Source organism: Aotus nancymaae, unplaced genomic scaffold (assembly GCF_030222135.1).
Source record: "Aotus nancymaae isolate 86718 unplaced genomic scaffold, 86718_ANA_hifiasm-v0.15.2.pri h1tg000108l, whole genome shotgun sequence".
NCBI lineage: Eukaryota > Metazoa > Chordata > Mammalia > Primates > Aotidae > Aotus > Aotus nancymaae.
This window is the reverse complement of record NW_026988523.1, coordinates 27,374,231-27,397,876: the sequence shown is the minus strand read 5'-3', so window position 1 is coordinate 27,397,876 and position 23,646 is coordinate 27,374,231. Positions and strand designations below refer to the sequence as shown.

At 36.8% G+C, this 23,646-nt stretch overlaps 1 protein-coding gene across 3 annotated transcripts in view; it reads right to left on the bottom strand.

Moving 5' to 3' along the window:
* The window catches only part of CFHR5 (complement factor H related 5), a 34,600-nt gene extending 15,953 nt beyond the window's left edge, over positions 1-18,647 (bottom strand). Inside the window, exons 1-4 of one of the 3 annotated variants that reach the window (XM_064370895.1) lie at positions 18,473-18,647; positions 13,316-13,510; positions 12,217-12,423; positions 1,421-1,591 (exon numbers count right to left, since the gene is read on the bottom strand). In XM_064370895.1, the coding sequence (XP_064226965.1) occupies positions 1,421-1,591; positions 12,217-12,423; positions 13,316-13,510; positions 18,473-18,602 (703 nt within the window). In that variant the 5' untranslated portion in view covers positions 18,603-18,647. Of the gene's footprint in view, positions 1-1,420; positions 1,592-12,216; positions 12,424-13,315; positions 13,511-13,881; positions 14,077-18,472 lie in introns of those variants that run through there. The other 2 variants (XM_064370897.1, XM_064370898.1) reach the window with 2 other exon arrangements.
* Positions 18,648-23,646: the final 4,999 nt, after the last annotated feature.

Here is a 23,646-nt window from a genome sequence, read left to right as displayed (position 1 = left end):
TGGTCTTATAAGTATAGCAAAATGTGGAGTTACTATATTGCATTCCTATTTTTGGGAGGGTGTGTTTTTTGCAATGTACATAGTGTATTGACTGTATTCATTTATTAAAATGTTGACACTTTTTATGATGAACAATTTTGAGCAAATGAAAGGAGAAAGAATGCAGAATGAACACTTGTAAACCGATTACCTAGATATACAAATGTTACACTTTGCCCTATTTACTTATTTTTTGTGAAGTAATTTAAAGTAAATGACTGTGAGATTTTAGTCCTAAATTCTTCAGAATGCTTATCTCATAAAGACAGTTGCCTACACATACAAAATATCTTACATTTCACCAAATTAATAGTATTTTCTTAGTACAATCTTCTATTCTCTCTATATTTAAACATCCTGATAGCCTATCTTTCCCAATATTTTGTAGGCTGTTTATTATAATCAGGATATTAAGCTGTACCCTTGAAGATGTTTAAGTAGGTCAATAATCTGAATGCTATATAAAAGTAGTTACCAAATATATGGCATAATATACATATACAATGCATAGTTATAATTTTTATTAATATCTATAAATACTTTGATGTGGTTTGGCTGTGTCCTCACTCAAATCTCATCTTGAATTCTAGCTCCCACAATTCCCAGTTGTTGTGGTAAGAACCTGGTGGGAGGTAATTGAATTATGGGGGCGAGTCTTTCCCATGCTATTCTTGTGATAGTGAATAAGTCTCAAGAGATCTGATGGTTTTATATAAGGAGGTTTCCCTGCACAAGTTCCCTTCTCTTGTCTGCTGTCATTCGAGATGTGACTTTTACCTTGTACCATGATTGGGAGGTCTCCCCAGCCGCATGAAACTATGAGTCCATTAAACCTCTTTCTTTTGTAAGTTGCCCAGTCTTGGGTATGTCTTTATCAGCAGTGTGAAAATGAACTAATACATACTTCAAATAATATAATAAGCCATTTTAGATAAAAAATAGTGCCATCTGAAGCAGGTACAAATCATCATTGTTTTCTAATGAATAATTCATATGTGCAATGACTTAATTATTTTCTTAATTACTTAATAAAATGTAACATTGTTCATACAATATTTTTTAGAAGTATGAATTTTTTATTGAGATAGATGGAAAAATCCTAACACTTCTCAATTCCAGCTACTATATTTTGACCTATAGAGTCCCATTATGTATTTTTAAAACACAGAAGTAGAATTACTTCTTGATTAAGGACACCTAAATAATCTATGCAACTCAATTACTATAGACTTGCACACTTTCTCCTTCCTAAAGAAAATACTAACTTTGCCATTTTTCCACTTTGTCAGATTATAGATATAATATAAGCTCCAATAGAAACATATAGGCATTATTATAAAAATCAGATTCTTGTTTCAATACTTCTGAAATAAATACTGACCTTTGCATGTTGGAAAGTTAGGTGACCACCCAAATTGGTAACATTGAACTGAATCTGGTCCAACTCTTATAAGATTTTGTCTGCAAGAGAATTTCAACACATCTCCAATTTTGTATCTTTCCTTTTTTGGATGAGCATCTACATTTGCTTCTAAAATTGGAACATGACATTCTGGTTCAAAAAATAAAATTAAATGAACATATGTGAATTTTAATTGCAGAAACAAATTTAAGGTGTGTTATATAAAAATAAGATGAAAGGGGTTTCATATACAGAGGAGTATAAAATATATTCTTGCCTTCAAGAAAACATATGAACTAATTATTTATACCCAACAAATATATCTAAGGCACTTCAGACAAATTGGGAAACTGTACAGCAAGGTGAAATTTTGTATGAGAATCTCTTCAGGATTGTAATAAGAAAATCCTGTGAAGTTATTTATACAGTAAATTATTTAATTTGTTTAATCAGGAATATAAGTTTTAATTTTGCTGTTTAATAGTAATAAGTTTAATAATATATTTATAATACAGAATATGAAGATCTTTCACATTTAAGTCACAAAAAAATTTTTCCTCAAGTAACAAAATTAAAATGCAACATATTTAATTACTTTTTGTAAAATAAAAAAATGGTAATGATGTATGAAAAGTAGATAAGTGGGCCAGATGCAGTGGCTCACATCTATAATTACAGCACTTTTGGAGGCCAAGGTGGGCAGATAACCTGAGGTCAGGAGTTTGACATCAGCCTGGCCAATATGGTGAAATCCTGTTTCTACTAAAAATACAAAAATTAGCCAGGTGCAGTTGTGGAAGCCTGTAGTCCCAACTACTAGGGAGGCAGAGACAGTAGACTCACTTGAACACAGAAGGCGAAGGTTGCAGTGAGCTGAAATCACGCCACTGCACTCCAGCCTGGGTGACAGAGGAAAATCCCATCTCAAAAAAAAAAAAGTAGATATGTGAAACACCCAAACAGGATACAACTACTAAATGTTACGTTGAAGGGAATATTAAAAAGCCATTACTCCCAATTTTACAAAAGGGTAACTAAATATCAAAGATTTTTTTAAAAACTCATCTTCTACATTTTTTGAATCTTTCCATTATACACAACTGCATCACTAATATGTTCATAAATACTAACTCATTATGAATATCTTCTGATTCAATTAGAAATAGATATGTATATGGCTATGTGTGTAGTTTTCTCACTTATCATCTTTCACTAATGGTTAGTTTATAAAATTATATATTAATCGTTATGTAAAATAAATAATTGACATTCAAGACAAAAGAAATAATCTGAATAAATCAAACAAATGCAAAAATAAATTTGAAATATTTTCTAATTAATAATCTCATAAATATTTTTAAACTAGCTAGTTTTATGCACCATTATTGGCACTTTAATGGTTTGATCACAGTTTACTTGAGCAAATCCCAAATCCCAATAGAACATGCCTTATTTCCCTAAAATAAAACATGTATCCCTAAATCCCTGTTTTTTATTCCAATATTTTGCTTGGCAGTTCTTTATTGGTTGTTTATAGTCTTTTTCTTATCTAATTGTTAAAAACGAAATGCCATTGAAAATAATTGATCTTGGCTGATGTAGGGTTTCCCAGCTGCTTTTTTCATATATGGTTATTGCATGGTTGTGGAAATGGAGTCAGGGCCCCAAGAGATGTCTCTGTACTAATTCCTGCAACATGGACTACCATAACTTGCAAGATGTTACCTTACATGAAAAAACAGACTGTGCAGATATCATTAGGAATCTTTGCCCTGAAATTTTATTAACTCTCCACAGTGTTCTTGAGCTACCATTCAACCTGGGACATACAGTGCTCTGCTGAATTCTTCCACTTTGGAGACTATGACTTTCTCCATCTACTCTGATAACCTCAATGTGTTGTCTTGTGCTTTGGGTTGGTTCCAGGTCTTTGCTGGGAACCAACAGGCAGAAAGGGAAAGGTAGCTATGTTCTGAGAACTTGAACAATAAGATATGTACTTTTTCTGATTAAATAAAGTGTGCTAAATTTTGAAACAAGTTTATTTTGGCAACTTAGCTTCTTAATGTCATTGCCCACTAAATGGAACCAGGACTTATTGGAGGTATGGTGATTCCAGTTCTGTGGCAGGGAAAACATGAGTTAAGCCTGGGATATTTTTTGTGTCACAAAGCAACACAATTGTTCAAAGGCTAACAGAATCTTACAGATTGTACACAGAGCCAGCTTGTATGGATAACAGCTGGCCAAACTTAATTTGTTAAGCTTCTAAAATATAATTGCTGGCCTGACAATAGCCATCATCTCACAAAATGAAGAGAGCTTATTCCTGACATGAACAATATGGACAAGAGAGAGCATGGAAGTATTTATACCATAACTGAAGCTTATGAATTCTGAACCCTATTCAATCACTGGAATTTTCTGGTGTTAGTAACATTTGTTATTTTATTTTTGCAAATGTTAATAATGTTTCAACCCCTTATAATTGAAAGAGACCATGACTTAACTGTTTACTGAAAAACTATCACAGTTCCAGTTGTTTTAAAAAGATGGCTGGGAATAATCATAAAGACACATGCACAAGTATGTTCATTGTGGCTTTGTTTACAATAGCAAAGACCTGGAACCAACCCAAATGCCCACTGATGATAGACTGGACAAGGAAAATGTGGCACATATACACCATGGAATACTATGCAGCCATAAAAAATGATGAGTTCTTGTCCTTTGTAGGGACATGGATGAATCTGGAAACCATTATTATCAGCAAACTGACACAAGAACAGAAAATCAAACACTGCATGGCCTCACTCATAGGCAATTGTTGAACAAAGAGAACACATGGACGCAGGGAGGGGAGCATCACACACTGGGGTCTGTTGTCGGGGGCTAGGGGAGGGACAGATGGGGGTGGGGAAGTTGGGGAGAGATAACATGGGGAGAAATGCCAGATGTGGGTGATGGGGCAATGGAGGTAGCAAACCACCTGGCCATGTATGTACCTATGCAACAATCATGCATGTTCTGCACATGTACCCCAAATCTAAAGTACAATAAAAATAAGTAAATAAAATAAAATAAAAAATAAAAATAAAAAGACTTCATTTCTAGAAGTTTAAATTTCATTTTCCTTTGCTTTGTTTTGGTTTGCAAGTGGGGAAGGGTCTTACTCTATTGACCAGTTTGGAGTGCGCTGGTGCAGTCATAGCTCACTGAAGCTTTGAACTCCTGTTTTAGCCTTGCCAGTGGCCGGGACTACAGGTGCACATCACCATGCCCAGCTTTAGAGGTTTAAATTTAAGAACTGAAGATGTGGATTAATATTTGATAACATAACGTCTTTTGAAAAACATACCACAGATTCTATTTCCTGATAGGATGGAGTAGCTGCTATCAACATATCATCCCACTGAAAAAAATTTAGAAAATTGTACAAAATTTATTTTCAGAATGCTGGAAATCACCCAGTACAGGACTGTGATGACTGAAAAAAGAAAAAAAAACCCTCAATACTTAAAAATAATAAAGCAGAGAGGAGTTCCAAGATGGCCGGTTAGATCCAGCTCAGGATTGCAGCTCCGAGTGAAAGTGCAGAGGGTGAGTGGAGGCGGAGGAGCCCCACAGGTTGCCAGCACAGCTGTTTTGGCCAGCGCAGCTGTTTTGCCTGCGCCCTGGCGCAGCCGCTCCCGGTGCAGAGTAAACAGGACTGTGTTCCCACTTAGCCAGCAAGGGAAGCTGAAATAGGGAGCCAGGCCAGGAGATTCCCGGGCAAAAAAAAAAAAAAAGGGCCACGAATCTCAGAGCCGCGGTTTCAGCGGCGCAGTGGGTCGCTGCACCAGAAATCACACAGATCCCGGCACCTATTCAACAGGCGACCAGGACACCTGGGAGAGGGCTGACCGTTCAATGAAAAAATAGAAGGCTCTGAGGCAGGGAGCCAGGAGATCAGGCCCGGCTGGTCCCACCCCCACAAAAACAAAATCAAAAACAAAAAAACAGCAATTGGAAATGCTCTGGGTTGAGAGTTTCACAGCAAGCACAGCTAAACCCAGGATGGTCCAGCTCTGTGGGGGAGGGGTGTCCACCATTACTGAGGCAGCCTGCCATTGCTGTGGCAACCCGTCATTACAGAGAAAGTCCATGATTACAGAGGCGGGCCAACATTGCGGAAGCAGCTCTAACTACACCCATATAAACAGGACTGCAGGGAAGTTCACACGGCAGCTGGGCAGAGCCCACAGCAGCTCAGCGAAGCCTCTGCAGGCTGAGAGTGACTAGGCTGCCTCCTTGTGGGCAGGGCAGCCCTGAAGGAAAAGAAAAGGAACAACAGTACAGCAGAAACTCATAAAGCCCTAACTCCCTGGGACAGAACACCTGGGAAAAAAAGGGGGGGTGGTTATGAGTTCTGCTGCTACAGACTTAAATTTACCAGCCCAGCAGCTCTGAATGAACAATGGGGCTCACAGCTCAGCACCTGAGCTAATATAAAGGACTGTTTCCTCAAGCAGCTTCTGACCCCCATATATCCAAAGAGTCACCTCATAAAGGAGAGCTCAGACAGACATTTGACAGGTATCCTTCTGGGACAAAGCAGAAGAAGAAACTGGTGGCAACCTTTGCTGTTTGGCAGCTGCTGCAAGTGATCCCCAGGTAAGCAGGGCCTGGAGTGGACCTCAGCAGTACTACAGAGGCCAGACAGTTAAAAGGAAAACTAAGAAACAGAAATAACTTCATCAACAACAAACAGGACGTCCACTCAGAGACCCAATCAGAAAGTCAAAAACTACAAAGCCAACAGGTGGATAAATCCACAAAGATGGGAAGAAACCAGCGCAAAAAGGATGAAAACACCTGAAACCAGAGCACCTCTCCTCCTACAAGGGATCACAACTCCTCACCAGCAAGGGAACAAGACTGGATGGAGTATGAGTGTGATGAAATGACAGAATCAGCCTTCAGAAAGTGGGTAATAAGATACTTCTGTGAGCTAAAAAAACATATTCTAACCCAATGCAAAGAAACTAAGAACCTTGAAAAAAGACTTGATGAAATGCTAATGAGAATGGACAACTTAGAGAGGAATATAAGTGAATTGATGGAGCTGAAAAACACAACATGAGAACTTCACGAAGCATGCACAAGTTTCAACAGCCGAATTGACCAAGCAGAAGAAAGGATATCAGAGGTCAAAGATCAACTCAATGAAATAAAACGAGAAGGCAAGATTAGAGAAAACAAGGTAAAAAGGAATGAACAAAGTCAACAAGAAATGTGGGACTATGTGAAAAGACCTAATCTACGTTTGATAGGTGTACCTGAATGTGACGAAGAGAATGAATCCAAGCTGGAAAATACTCTTCAGGATATTATCCAGGAAAACTTCCCCAACCTAGCAAGGCAGGCCAATATTCAAGTCCAGGAAATACAGAGAACACCACAAAGATATTCCTCTAGAAGAGCAACCCCAAGGCACATAATTGTCAGATTCACCAGGGTTGAAATAAAGGAGAATATGCAAAGGGGAGCCAGAGAGAAAAGTCGGGTTACCCACAAAGGGAAGCCCATCAGACTCACAGCAGATCTCTCAGCAGAAACCCTACAGGCCAGAAGAGAGTGGGGGCCGATATTCAACATCCTTAAAGAAAAGAACTTTCAACCCAGAATTTCATATCCAGCCAAACTAAGCTTCATAAGTGAAGGAAAAATAAAATCCTTTGTGAACAAACAAGTACTCAGAGATTTCATCACCACCAGACTGACTTTACAAGAGCTCCTGAAAGAGGCACTACACATAGAAAAGAACAACCAGTACCAGCCACTCCAAAAACACATGAAATGGTAAAGAGCATCAACACGATGAAGAATCTGCATCAACCAACGGGCAAAACAGCCAGCTAGCATCAAAATGGCAGGATCAAATTCACACATAACAATATTAACCCTAAACATAAATGGACTAAATGCCCCAATCAAAAGACACAGACTGGCAAATTGGATAAAAAGCCAAAACCCATCAGTGTGCTGTATCCAGGAAACGCACCTCACATGCAAGGATACACAGAGGCTCAAAATAAAAGGATGGAGGAAGATATGCCAAGCAAATAGCAAAAAAAAGCAGGAGTTGCAATTCTCATCTCTGATAAAATAGACTTTAAAGCAACAAAGATCAAAAGAGACATAGAAGGACATTACCTAATAGAAAAAGGATCAATGCAACAAGAAGAGCTAACGATCCTAAATATATATGCATCTAATACAGGAGCACCCAGATACATAAGACAAGTTCTTAATGACTTACAAAGAGACTTAGACTCCCACACAATAATAGTGGGAGACTTTAACACACCATTGACAATATTAGACAGATCAACAAGACAGAAAATTAACAAGGATATCCAGGACTTGAACTCAGACCTGGAACAAGCAAACCTAATAGACATTTACAGAACTCTCCACCCCAAATCCACAGAATATACATTCTTCTCAGCACCACATCACACCTACTCTAAAATTGACCACATAATTGGAAGTAAATCACTCCTCAGCAAATGCAAAAGAACGGAAACCACAACAGTCTCTCGGACCACAGTGCAATCAAGTTAGAACTCAGAATTCAGAAACCAACCCAAAACTGCACAGCTTCATGGAAACTGAACAACTTTCTCTTGAATGTTGACTGGATAAACAATAAAATGAAGGCAGAAATAAAGATGTTCTTTGAAATCAACGAGAATGAATACACCACATACCAGAATCACTGGGACACATTTAAAGCAGTCTCTAGAGGAAAATATATAGCAATAAATGCCCACATGAGAAGAAAGGAGAGATCTAAAATTGACACCCTATCATCAAAATTGAAAGAGCTAGAGGAGCAAGATCAAAAAAACTCAAAACCTAGCAGAAGACAAGAAATAACTAAGATCAAAGCAGAAGTGAAAGAGATAGAGACACGAAAAACCCTACAAAAAATCAATAAACCCAGGAGCTGGTGTTTTGAAAAGATCAACAAAATAGACAGAGCACTAGCCAGATTAATAAAAAAGAAAAGAGAGAATAACCAAATAGATGCAATAAAAAATGATCAAGGGGATATCACCACAGATGCCACAGAAATTCAAACCATCATCAGAGATTATTACAAACAACTCTATGCACATAAACTAGAAAACCTGGATGAAATGGATAAATTCCTGGACAGTTGCCTCCTCCCAAGCCTAAACCAGGAAGAAGTCCAAACCCTGAATAGACCAATAACAACGTCCAAAGTCGAGGCAGCAATTAAGAGCCTACCACCCAAAAAAAGCCAAGGTCCAGATGGGTTCACAGCCGAATTCTACCAGACATACAAAGAGGAACTCGTACCATTCCTTCTGAAACTATTCCAAATAATACAAAAAGAGGGAATCTTTCCCAAATCATTTTATGAGACCAACATCATCCTAATACCAAAACCCGGCAGAGACTCAACAAGAAAAGAAAACTACAGGCCAATATCCATGAAGAACATAGATGCAAAAATCTTCAATAAAATACTGGCAAGCCGATTGCAACAGCACATCAAAAAGCTTATCCACCATGATCAAGTAGGATTCATCCCAGGGATGCAAGGCTGTTTCAATATATGCAAGTCTGTAAATGTTATACACCACATAAACAGAACCAAAGACAAAAACCACATGATAATCTCAATTGATGCAGAGAAGGCCTTCGACAACATTCAACAGCCCTTTATGCTAAAAACCCTCAATAAACTAGGTATCGATGGAATGTATCCCAAAATAATAAAAGCTATTTATGACAAACCAACAGCCAATATCATACTGAATGGGCAAAAACTGGAAGCATTCCCTTTGAAATCTGGCACTAGACAAGGATGCCCTCTCTCACCACTCCTATTCAATATAGTACTGGAAGTTCTAGCCAGAGCAATCAGGCAAGAAAAAGAAATAAAGGGAATTCAATTAGGAAAGGAGGAAGTCAAATTGTCTCTATTTGCAGACGACATGATTGTATATCTAGAAGACCCCATGATCTCAGCCCAAAATCTCCTGAAACTGATAAGCAACTTCAGCAAAGTCTCAGGATACAAAATCAATGTGCAAAAATCACAAGCATTCCTATACACCAATAACAGACTTAAAAAGAGCCAAATCAAGAACGAACTGCCATTCACAATTGCTACAAAGAGAATAAAATACCTAGGAATACAACTAACAAGGAACGTAAATGACCTCTTCAAGGAGAACTACAATGAAATAAGAGAGGATACAAACAGATGGAGAAACATTCTATGTTCATGGTTAGGAAGAATCAATATCGTGAAAATGGCCATACTGCCCAAAGTAATTTACAGACTCAATGCTATCCCCATCAAGCTACCAATGACCTTCTTCACAGAACTGAAAAAACCACCTTAAACTTCATATAGAACCAAAAGAGAGCCCGCATAGCCAAGTCAATTCTAAGCAAAAAGAACAAAGCGGGAGGCATCACACGACCAGACATCAAACTATACTACAAGGCTACAGAAATCAAAACAGCATGGTACTGGTACCAAAACAGAGATATAGACCAATGGAAGAGAACAGAGGCATCAGAGGAAACACAACATATCTACAACCATCCGATTATTGACAAACCTGATAAAAACAAGCAATGGGGAAAGGATTACCTGTTTAATAAGTGGTGTTGGCAAAACTGGTTAGCCATATGCAGAAAGCAGAAACTGGACCCCTTCCTGACACCTTACACTAAAATTAACTTCAGATGGATTAAAGACTTAAACATAAGAACTAACACCATAAAAACCCTAGAAGAAAACCTAGGCAAAACCATTCAGGACATAGGCGTAGGCAAGGACTTAATGACCAAAACACCAAAAGCATTGGCAACAAAAGCCACAATAGACAAATGGGAACTAATCAAACTCCACAGCTTCTGCACGGCAAAAGAAACAGTCAATAGAATGAAATGGCAACCAAGAGAACGGAAAAAAATTTTCCAGCCCACCTATCTGACAAAGGGCTGATATACAGAATTTACAATGGGATAAAACAGATTTACAAGAAATAAACAAACAAGCCCATTCAGAAATGGGCAAAGGATATGAACAGATACTTTACAAAAAAAGATATACATGAGGCCAACAAGCATATGAAAAAATGCTCATCATCACTGGTCATTAGAGAAATGCAAATCAAAACTACATTGAGATACCATCTCACACCAGTTAGCATGGCGATCATTAAAAAATCTGGAGACAACAGATGCTGGAGAGGATGTGGAGAAATAGGAACACTTTTACACTGTTGGTGGGAATGTAAATTAGTTCACTCATTGTGGAAGACAGTGTGGCGATTCCTCAAGGACCTAGAAATAGAAATTCCATTTGACCCAGCAATCCCATTACTGGGTATATATCCAAAGGATTATAAATCGTTCTACTATAAGGACACATGCACACGAATGTTCATTGCAGCACAGTTTACAATAGCAAAGACCTGGAACCAACCCAAATGCCCAATGATGATAGACTGGACAGGGAAAATGTGGCACATATACACCATGGAATATTATGCAGCCATCAAAAACGATGAGTTCGCATCCTTTGTAGGGACATGGATGAACCTGGAAACCATCATTCTCAGCAAACTGACACAAGAACACAAAATCAATCATCACATGTTCTCACTCATAGATGGGTGTTGAACAATGGGAACACATGGACACAGGGAGGGGAGCACTATACACTGGGATCTGTTGAGGGGGAGTAGGGGGGACAGCGGGGGGTGGGGAGTTGGGGAGAGATAGCATGGGGAGAAATGCCACATATAGGTGAAGGGGAGGAAGGCAGCAAATCACACTGTCACGTATGCACCTATGCAACAATCTTGCATGTTTTTCACATGTACCCCAAAACCTAAAATGCAATAAAAAAAATAATAAGAATAATAAAGCAAAGTCAATGAAAGCCCAGCTGTTTGCTGGGAGGCCTTCTCTAAACTGTGCAGGGAGGGAGAACCCAGGAAGAACATAGTGGTCTTCTTTAGTTGAGATTAGTAAGGTCAGTCTTGGAGACTATGGTGGCCAGAAGTTACTGGACGTAGTAGCAGAGAGAAAGTGGTATGCAGAGAAAAAGCTATAGAAGTTTTCATGAGGCTCCTTGAGGTTTTAGTTGAATACTGAGCTGTGCATGCACAGGATGGAACTGCATTGGGCTGAGCAAAGAACAATTACTGAAAAGATTTAAAAATGAAGAATTACAAGAGTTCACCCAGGACTGGCAGGTGCCATCACTTATACCACAGGTTTCTAAAAGAATCATTTTCCAAATTCTAAGCCGCTCACAAACAAACATACATCTCAGACGTATGGAGGTTTTACAACTTAGAAGATGATGCTTTATTGACTCAAGCATATGAATTTAAATAAAGATAAATAGTAAAAACTCTTTTAAGACATTTTAACTGGAATTGGACTTATTTTCACTTATTACCTCAGTTTTGTAACCATTTATGGTTAACTAACCTGATAATATAAATACCAAACACGTATTACTTAACATTGATTGTCTTCAAAGTGTATTCTTGTCTCATATTTCTACCTATCACATACATTTGATTTACATAGGTAGGCAAACTATGTTATTGCACATCTACTTAGACACAATTGGAGCTGAAAATCAAATAAATAATGATAGAAGTAGTGCTGAAACCTACATTTAACCTACAACAATAGATTTATTTCTTTAAAAAATTAACAAAAGTTACCATGATCTGAGAGAGCAGAATTTTGCTTACTAGTGGAGGTGCATTTGGGAGGAGTGGACCAGCCACGTTCTACACATGAAATGTTGTTCTTATTTTTTTGAAGGCTGTATCCTGCATTGCAAACAATTTGTACGGTATCACCTTCCAGATGTGTTCGTCCCGAAGAGTCAGAATGACCATTTTCCACAAAAGGAAAGAAACATATTCCTAAGGACCGAAAATTTTTTAATGTATGAGATGAAAGTAGCAAAAAAAGTTCAATTGCATTTTAAAATATTTTATTAAGAGTTGGAAACTTTGAGAACTGAAATCATGTGTAAATATTTTCAAAAGAATTTGGTCATGTTACTGTATATATGATGAAATATATTTTTCTATTCCCATATATGTACATATAAAAGAAAGTATTTCATGCTACTGCTGTATGGTTGTTATAATAAAATATTTTATGTTTATAAACTTTTCTAGGGACAAAACAGCATCTTCATATAAATGTTTCTCTCAATTCTCATAAACATTTCCTACAAAAGGAGAAAGATCATTGTTATCTCCTTTGTTGCCTCGTCTATTCTCTCTCCCATTGTTTTTCTCTTTTTAACACACCTGTTGTCACTGGAGTCTGTTCTCTACATTTATTGGAGGATAAATATAGCTACACTTTGAAGGTCCAAAGAAATGATTTACTAAACATATAAAGGTGAAAATACTAAACCTTACCTTGCAATGTGCAAGAGAACGGTAAATTCAAAACAAAAAATGTATAAAGTTGACTTTCTTTAAAGGAAAGCTATGATCAGGCTGCTACCAAATGATATTAGTAAAGAAATATTAGCAGTCAAATATACTAATCATAATTAATTATGACTTTTAAAATTAATGTATTTCAATGCATAGAGCATTTCTAGGTAATACAAGAGAGTTGACATATTTATTCTTCATTTAGTTCTCACAAGAGGCATCGCAAAGAGAGGACTACGTCTCCCATCTTTCCAGCTCCTCTGGTCACTGCCCGTCATTATCATGCCCTTATGATCTTGTCTGGCACATCCTTCTCTATTCACTTAAAGAAATCCATGTAATGATCAGGGCGTTTACTCACTGAGACACTTTGGTGTTGGTGACCATCCTTCTTCTGTGCATGTTATGCGAGTCCAAAAGGATTTTGAAGGAGACATAAAATTATATTCACAGGAGTAATAGAAAACTTCCCCTATAGGAACTTGGGAAAATGGCTTATAATTTTCTTCATCATACAGAATTCCATGGTTTATTTTTGGAAAATCACAAAGTGTTGCTGGGAAAAATAACACAAAACTGAAGAATTACATGATAAACTACATCGATGAATCACTAGATTATGCTTTAATCATCTCAATTATAGTTTTTTCTTTCCTTCAGCTTAAATACCTTTAGCTTAAATGCTTTCCAGTGTACTAATTTGAGACAAAGAAAGATCACTGTTAAAGAGTACAAGAGTATTTGAGGAGGTCATTGTCAATTAATATGATATTTATATTTTGGAGTGATATGAAATATGAACTCTTCTGCAATGTGCTCAGGAAGAAAACCCTCACACAACAATTTAAGAATGAAGACAGATTGTAAGAGTGGCAAATCTCCCTGACCTATGTAGTGTACAGCAGAGAGTGATAGGCTTATTCTCACCTCTCAGATTTACGTCTTTTCTCTATTCTCATCAACTGTCATAGGTATCTCCACCAGAAACTCTGTCCTGTTTTTTTTTTCTGGTGCTGTAAAAATGTTGAGTAAGTAGTTTGTTTTTTGTTTATTAAGATTTTGATTATTTTCTTGTTACGAAGTTTATATAGTTTCAGTGAAAATAATTTAGAGACTACAAGAAAATCACTAAGAACAACTCAACTAAGATTAAATTAGAGCTAAATTTTGGTAAGTGGTGTATATATAAATATGTATTTATACTGCTGTACCAAAACATTTGAAAAAGAAAAAAACAATAAAAAGATAATAAAACAATAAAAATGATGCAATAAAAAGATAACAACTATTTATATAGTATTTACATTATATTAGGTATTATAAATAATCTTGAGATGGTTTAAATTACATGGGAGGATATGCATAGGTTACATGCAAATACAACACTATTCTCTCTTAGAGACTTGAGCATCTGTGGGTTTTGGTATCTTCTGGGGGTGAGGAGAGTCCTAGAATCAATTCCTTCAGGATACTAAGGGACTACCATATATATGTATATAGAGACTTACACGTACATCCATATGCACTGTGGTGCAAGATGTATTAAAACAACGTAGAAGATGGGTGAAATCTCAATATGTTTTGACTCTTTTATTTTCTTGTGTGTCTATATATAATGTATATATACAAACTGTAAATAAAACCTTAAATACTAAAGTCTAATAGAAATATGTGTGTATATTAGACTTTAGTTTTTATTTATACTTTTATTTACAGTTTATATATATGTATATATGTGTATATATATACTCACATATTTCTATTAGACTTTAGTATTTATTTACAGTTTTTCTCACAGCAAATTTGAGTGGAAGGTACAGAGATTCCCTATATACCACTTCCTCTTCCCTACCACATGAATAGCCCCCCTCACCATCAATATTATTATCATTCAAAGTCCATAGTTTACATTAGGGTTTACTCTTGATACTGTACATTCTATGGATTTGATGTACTTTATTTTTGAGTGCTTTTTTAGCTCAAGATATTTTCTCAGTACAGAAGTGCTCTTTTTTTTACCTCAAGGCATTTTCTCAATATAGTATTGCTGCTTGAGAAACTGTTTTGTTTTTCACCTTATCAGGAAAAAGCGTGCAGAAATTCAGCTGACAAATCAAGGGAAATTTCTCCTTTTGATCTACCTAGAAGTTATATTGTTGTATAATATCTGAAATAATTCCTGTGGTATTTAACCTTGTGAAACCTTAAATTGATTATCTAACTGTTTATAATGTGACACTAGATATTTTTAGAGAAGATACCGAGGGAAAGACTCCCTCGTGTCTTGATAGTATGAACATATCACAACTCCTTTTAAGTATCCTTCACTCCTCCACAATTGCAAAATTATAGTACTCGATTTTCATACATTCATACTTACATATTTTTCATCATCCAATTATATCTTACCGAACTTCCTCTACAGCACTGATCACACACCCATTGTGCACATCCACAATGGTGCAAGCTAGGAGTGTTATCGTCCTTTTGCAAGCCTCCCATTACACAAACACCCACTTGAAAAGTAGAAAATAATTTTTCTTATCTCTACTTTCTGATAGAATATTATGAATCTATTTCTTTTGATATATGTGTGTGTGTATATATATATATATATATATATATATATACACACGCATATATACAAACACACATACAGGCATACAGTCATTTACCACATAATGATGTTTTGGTCAATGACTGATCACTTATATCACAGTGGTTCGGTAAGATTACAATGTAGCTGAAAAATTCTTACCAACTGATGACCTCTGTTACGTCGTGGTGCAATGTGTTACTCACATTTTTGTGGCAATGCTGGTATAAACAAACCTATAGCATTGCCAGTAAACTATAGTATACACAATTATGTATAGTATATCATATTTGATAAAGATAATAGATGACTGTGGTACTGGTTAATGTATTTAATATACTAGAGTTTTTATCATTATTTTATAGTTCACTTCTTCTCATAAGAAAAATTAACTGTAAAACATCCTCAGGTAGCTCTTTCAGGAACTGTTCCAGAAGAAGCCTTTGTTTCACAGGAGATGACAGCTCCATGCATGTTACTGCCCTGAAGACCTTCTAGAGGGACCAGAGGGGGGGAGGAAGACTGTGATACCTATGATCCTGCCCTTTGTAGGCCGAGGCTAATGTGTGTGTTTATGTCTGTTTTTAACAAAAAGGTGTAAAAGGTAAATAAATAAATAGAATATTTAAAAGATAAAATCTTATAGAACAAAGATAGAAAAAAATCTTTTGTATATCTGTACAAAGAGTGTTGTAAGCTAAATGTTATCACAAAAGAGTTACAAGTTAAAAAGTTTTCAGTTGATAAACTAAAAAAGCTTACCATAAATTAAAGTTAATTTATTATTGAAGAAAAGTTTTTAAAATAAGGTGCACCAAAAGCTCAGTAATTGGCACTAAAGAACTTCTCCATGTAACCAAAAACCACTTGCTCCCTCTAAAATATCAAAATAAATATATAAATAAAATAAATTTAGTCTATCCCAAGTATTCAGTGTTTATGAAGTTTAAGGTAGTGTATGGTAAGGTGCTAAGCCCTCATATTCACACACCACTCACTCAGTGACTTACCCAGAACAACTTTCAGTCCCGCAAACCCTATTTATGATAAGAATCCTATACAAGTCCAACATTACTAATGTTTTATACTGTATGTTTATTGTGCCTTTGCTATGTTTAGATAAACACATTCTTACAATTGTGCTCCCATTGCCCACAGTGTTCAGCTGAGTAACATGCTGTACAGGTTTGCATCCTAAGACTGTCAGGCTATACCACGCAGCCTAGTGAGGTAGTAGGCTATACAATCTAGGTTTGTGTAAGCACACTCTATGATGTTTACAAGAGGACGAAATTGCCTAATGCACTTCTCAGAATGTTTTCCTATCATTAAGTGATGCATGACTGTACACACACACACACACACACACACACACACACTCACAGACAATCCCTATATATAACCTTGTAATTTATTTGCTTATTTACGTGATGCTTTTCTTTTAGGACACCGGAAGTTGTAGTGAGGCATGGGTGGGGTTGTCATATTCTTTCCAGGTTCTCTGCTACAGCATGAAGCACAATATATTGCTTAATAAATATATTGCTTGATATTTTGCTGCTGGAGGCATGCAGTTTTCTATTTGTACAAAACTGTTGCCCTCGAGCGTTGTTTCTGCCCTCTGGCCAGTTTCTAAACAGACACCTAAACAAAAGCGTAACACACACTTACAGGTCATTTAACACCTAGACAACTTCTAGACAGAATTTCACTGAAGTTTATCCTGGGACTGGATTGAAGCATGAATATTTTTTGCTGGGTTAGGAATTGCCAAAATTCTCATTCATAATTTTCACTTATCTTCCTCTGCTTCCACACCCCATTTAATATTCTTGTGATACCGTTTGTGACAGATGTTTAAGCCACTTAATAAATACCATAAACACAGACTTAAGAAAAATCAAATACACTCATACAATCACACTCCTGGGATTACAACGCACTACTAAAAGTAAAAACAAATTAAATGAATTTCAAGCCTGTAGAAATAAAGTTTTGCAACATTTGTAAGGGCATATATTAAAAAGAAAGCATTTTATTATTCCTATTTTTCTCTTATTTCAGGACCGAGGAGAAAGTGTTCAAAAAAATTTAAAAATCTGTAAACATTAGAAAGCAGCAAAGCAGTAAAACAAAACTTTCTGGAAATCAAAGAGTAAGGCACAATTATTGAAACTCCATGTACACACACAGTTTAATCAGTATCCTAGACCTTGGTAGAGATTTTGTTTGCAATTCCTTTTGATACGGTGGCTTTAATTTCCACCTGAAATACAATGAGACAGTTTATAAAATATTACAAGAACCAGTTTATAGTATTAATAAGGAGGTGATATATATTATTTCACTTTTCACATTTGTGGAAGAGCTCAGAAAAAGCAATTTCTTGGCAGTTCACTGGTTTACACATAAAAATAATATTTTCTATTGTTTCATTAAAATATATTTATCTCTGTTGAATGATAATTACACTCAAATGAGAATTCCTTCATTTTAATAACATTTAAAATTTAAATTAACAAATCTATGAAATTAAAATTCTAAAAACATTTTAAAGGTGGCAAAATCATCTGAGGTTGATTTTTCTAGTCAGTGGCATTGCAGAGTTTATGCAGAATTACACTAATACTTCACCTTATCATCTTTATTATCACAGATTTTCCCTCCTTTATCTTCTCTTTACACTATCTATTTGGTGACCATTTACCCTTTGCAACCTAGAGAATAGCGAGAATTAATTTCATTCTATATTCCTGCTAATTGCATGTTAGAAAATATTTCCATAAAATAGATTAATATGATGATACCCCTTCAAATTATTCTCAGCTATTTTTTCATTTAAAAATAAACTTATGCATGCACACACAATCAATAAATATATTTGAAAAGAAACTAAAATATTCAGATCTGTTTTCAACTTACCTTCTCCCCCAACAATGGATACCCATGAGATTAGAATTATACCAAATAAGAGCAACATGCTTGATAGACCCATTCGCATAAAACTAAAGATACTCCGGTGATGGTGGTGTTGCTTTGAACCTGCTTTCATTAACAGTTATGAGCATGACTTTGAATTTCAGTGCACTAACGGGAAGCTAGCTTAGTGAAGCCCTTTGTGGTAAATATCAAAGTTCATGCAGATTGTGTGAAATAAACAGTGTCTAATCAGTGTTTTCACAATAACATTCTCAACTCATCATGTAATATTTATTTGAGAAAAATAAAAGCTGTTAATTTCCTTGTTGTAGTCACCAAGTCTCTGAGTTTGGAATAATCAGAAATGGACCATTTAGAGAAGAGAGGAGCTCCCTTTTTTCTTCTAGCTAAGCATTCAGCTGTTTGGTAAGGCAAGCAAGTGCAGGTCGTCTAGTCCTCATCTTAATACGACAACACCACTTTTGTAGTTGTAGATTCCCTTTAAAACTGGCACTAAGAATTAGGTACCTTCTTAACAGTTTTAATATTTTGGAGACTCTAAAAAGTCTAATCAAGAATAATTTTTGCCAAGTAACAACTCCTGAAATGTTTGAAGATACAAAATTATAATTCAAAATCATTTTGTTCAGGTGGGACTTTGAGAATGGTTATCTGAGGGTCTTGGTACATTCACTCCCAACCAAAAGAGAGCAATAAAACTGGATAAAATTTTAAAAAACAACGATTGGTTGTCTCTGGAAATTGGCCAAACAGCATACTGTTGGGAAATATTTCTTCCAGAAAGTCTTCATAATATTCAGTAAAAGAGAGCGGCTGCTTTCATCCACCTTTGTCTCGCAGCCCAGTTCTGTGGCTCAGAAGTTGAACCCTGAATGGGCTGGCAGTCTATGTGGACTGGAAGCTCTGCTACCCTGCTGGAGGGGAGTGACTTAATAGCTTGGAAAAGTCCATGCCTGAGGATCTTATTGAATACAAAGAGATTACAGTGGGAAACGATCAGAGAAGACTAGATTGTCTAGAGGATACTAGCTCAGGCAAGCAACAAAGTGGCCAGCCAGCCAGAAATTTAACATTTAGCCGGGTGCAGTGGCTCAAGCCTGTAATCCCAGCACTTTGGGAGGCCGAGGCGGGTGGATCACAAGGTCAAGAGATCAAGACCACCCTGGTCAACATGGTGAAACCCCGTCTCTACTAATACAAAAAATTAGCTGGGCACGGTGGCGCGTGCCTGTAATCTCAGCTACTCAGGAGGTTGAGGCAGGAGAATTGCCTGAACCCAGGAGGCGGATGTTGCGGTGAGCCGATATCGCACCATTGCACTCCAGCCTGGGAACCAAGAGCGAAACTCCGTCTCAAAAAAAAAAAAAAAAAAGAAATTTAACATTTAATGGGGAAATTTGGAGAAAGAGACAGCCTAAGGATCTCACTAAGATGAAACTTACTGATGGTGGTTCAGAAGCCAATGGGAATGCACATAGCTATGTGCATTCAATCAAGAAACTAGAGAAGCTATTCCAATCAAGAAACCAGAGAAGTCCCTGTGAGCTACTGGTAGTCTCCACTATTGATTCTAGTCTATCTAAACCTTGTCATTTCCAATTGCTACACTACCTGAAATATCTAAATTTTAAGCATCACACTCTAGACCATTTCAACAATCTTTTTAACTCACTTACTCTACTACATTTGTTCCAAATATTCAATGACCCTGATACTTTTTCACTATTCTTTTCCCTTCACTTTCTCTCTTCCCGCCATAACCAAATTAGATTCCATGGTTCACCACTGTAAGTCAATCCCTTGTGTAGACTCTCCTGCCCATTCCTTTCTTTCTATCTGTAATCCAAGTCTTAGAACACCTGATTCTTCACTAATAAATTCTCTGCTCTCCTCATCCCTGAACTGGCACAGCAGAGTGTGTCTACAAGAAAACAAATCCAACTGTGCCGACTTGTCTTAAATTCATGATGACGGTCTTAAATAATTTTGACACTGCTTTTTCATCCCCTATTTTTATTATCTCCCTCCTTACCCACCAATCCCAACCTTGTGCTATGCTAATGACTTCTTTTACTTCTTCACCAAGACATAGAAGCAATCAGCAGAAAACTACCTGCTGTTCACATGCATCCTTTTCTGCATTGTCTCCTGCTTTCACTGGATGCTGAGCCTTACTTCTGCCTTGTTATGGTCTGTGAAAGGTTAGCTGAGGGACAGGACGAGTAGACCCAAAGCCAGGCACGCAAGTTTTATTAAGCCGCTGGGCTGCTCCATAACAATCAGAGGAGGAAGCCCGAAGCCTACAAAATGAGGGGTTTACATGGGGTGAGAGCGGCATAAGGGAGTTTCAGGACAGAGTTATCTATCAGCTTGTAACAAGCACAAAGATAGTTTATCAACTTGAGACAGACTTACATCATCCTGTGACTTCTGTGGTGGCAGTTAAAAAAAGACAACAGAATTTTACAGGTTGCGTAAAACAGGAATTTACAATCATGTGTAACAAAGGTTCATTTTCCATGACCTTAGTCTTTGCTCAATGGTAGCCTGTCTGGCAGCCTTACTGTGGCACTTAGATAAGAGTATAGGAGTCCAGCTGCAGACCAATGTGTGGGGGGAGCTGCCCAGAGGGGATTTCCTGGGGCAGCTTGTCTGTAACAGTCTGTACCAGATCGTATACCTTCTTTTGATGCAAGGATTTTGCTCTTTCAATTATTCCTTCTCAACTCTATCATTAATTTCTCTATTTTCCAAATTATTTCCACCATTATGCATACATGCCAAACATCTTCCATCTTAAAGAGAAACAAAAAAAAGCTCACCAAATTCTTTGTGGAACTCTCTTTCTAGTAACCTCCAAATTTTCTTCTCACTTTATAATACAATGACTTCAATGCATTATCTACAGTTGCTGCCTCATTTCATTTTTTCATTCCCACCACTACACTTAAACCTCTCTAGTAACAGTCACCAATGTCTTCTTTCTAATCAAATCCGTTGATCAAAACTTGAGTTTCCCATCCTTCAATTTTGAAATACCTGCTTCACATGGTTTACGGAACACCACATTCTCCTGCTTTCTCTTCTGTCTCAAACACTACCGTCTCAGTCTTTTGGTGGCTTCTTCTAATCTCTCTGACATTTAAAATGTTGGTTTGTCTGAATGTAGGAGATGTTTTCATTTATTTATGAGCACAGAGTTCATTTTCACATAACTAGTGCCAAGTTTTGGTTGGACTGAGGAAATGAGTTCTCTTTCCCGGTCCACGAGGGGTCATAGCTCTAAGGGCAAAAATTTCCGCAGCGCCATGCCCCCTTCCCATCTCTCTCCATCCGGGAGATTCAGTGGTTTATGTTTGAATTTCGCTGGCAATGAAAGAAACTAAAAGTCAATCCCTCCAGCGGAAGTTCTAAGGAGCTCCTTTCATCGGCCCAGAGTCTTGGAGAAGGTGGGAGTTTCTCCCAGAATAAAAGTCTGTGCTCCCTCCCCTGGGCCGGATTTTCCAGCTTTCTGGAATCCCCTCCCACATGGTGGGGGCTCCCTTCGGGATTTTCCTCTCTGGAATCCCCTTCCACACTTTTCGTGGAAGGCTTTCTCTTCTTCGTTCCCTCTGTTTTCTCTACGTAAATAAAATCACCTTTCTGCAACACTTTTTGGGTCCAATATTCACTTTGCCAGCGTACGGTGCAGCTGAAGCAGGTCCACCTTATTCTTTAAGAGGTTGGAGTCCAAGAACCCACAACGATCACCGGCATCTAAGAAAAAAACCTGGTTACAGGATCAACATTATCTTCTCTTGTCTATTTTTTTTTTTAAGCAATACTCAACAATTATTTTTCATTTTTTCCTGAATATTTCTTCTGTTCTTCTAATTTGGAAACTCAGATTTTCCTTTTGTTTTTCTGTTTCTTATTTTGAGTAATTTTAGTAGATTATGCCCTCCCATGTATTAGCAAGTACAATAACTGACACCAGGAAATTGACATCAGTACTCTACTACTAACTCAGCTACTTTCCTTACTGAATTTCATGTTTTTTTTCCCATGAACTTGCTTTTGTGTTTGTGTTTGTGTACGTGTGTATGTGTGTATGTTACCTCTACCACATGTTTGCACTCATGTAACCATCACCACAGTCAGTCATACGCATAACTACTCAGTGTATACAGAACTATTCTATCACCTCCAGAAAACACTCATATACTGTCCTTTCACAGTCCCCACATTCATTCCCCCACCCCTCATTGTTACCCATCACTAGTATGTTCTACATAACTGTAATATTTCATTTTGATAATGTTGTATAAATGGGATTATACAATATGTCAACTTTGGAATTAGATGCTTTTCACTCAGGATGATGTCCTTGTGATGGGGACAAGCTGTCGCATTACAAATAATTCATTTTTTAAATTGTCATGAAGTATTCCATTGTATGGAAGTGGCAGGTTTTTTTATCCTATTTGTTTATGCTTTCACTCATCTAAGGACATTTAAGTTGATTCTACTTTTTGGCTATACACATAAAGCTATGATGGACATTTTTGTGCAACGTTTTACCTGAAGATGATTTTTTATTTATCTAGGGCAGAGATTAACAACGTTTTTCTCAAAGGGTCATATGATTAGTATTTTAGGGTTGTGAACCATATGGCCTCTGTTACAACTACTTAACTTTGCTGTTATACAACCAAAATAATAATAGACAATACATAAATATAAAATGTGGTTCACATCCAATAAAACTTTATTTATAAGAATAGATAGCAGTCCATATGCTACAGTTTGCCACCTCCTGCCCTGTGATAAACAATCAGGGATTAGATAACTGGGTTATATGAAAAGTGCTGTTGATCTCTAATAAATTATCACAGTGGCTTTGCTACAAGCAGTGTATGAGAGATCCATTGTTTTGTATTTTTTCCTGCACTTGCTATTACCAGTGGGTTTTCATGTAATTTTTTAAAAGCATTCTATTAGGTAAATAGAAGTATCTCATTGTGGTTTTAATTTGTATTTCCCTAATGTTTCAATGACGTTGAAAAACTTTTCCCATGTTTAGTTTCTATCTGTATAACTTTTTTGTTAGATCTGTTCAAGACTTTGCCATATTTATTAATTGGATTGTTGTACTTGTGTTTAGCGAATTCTTCATG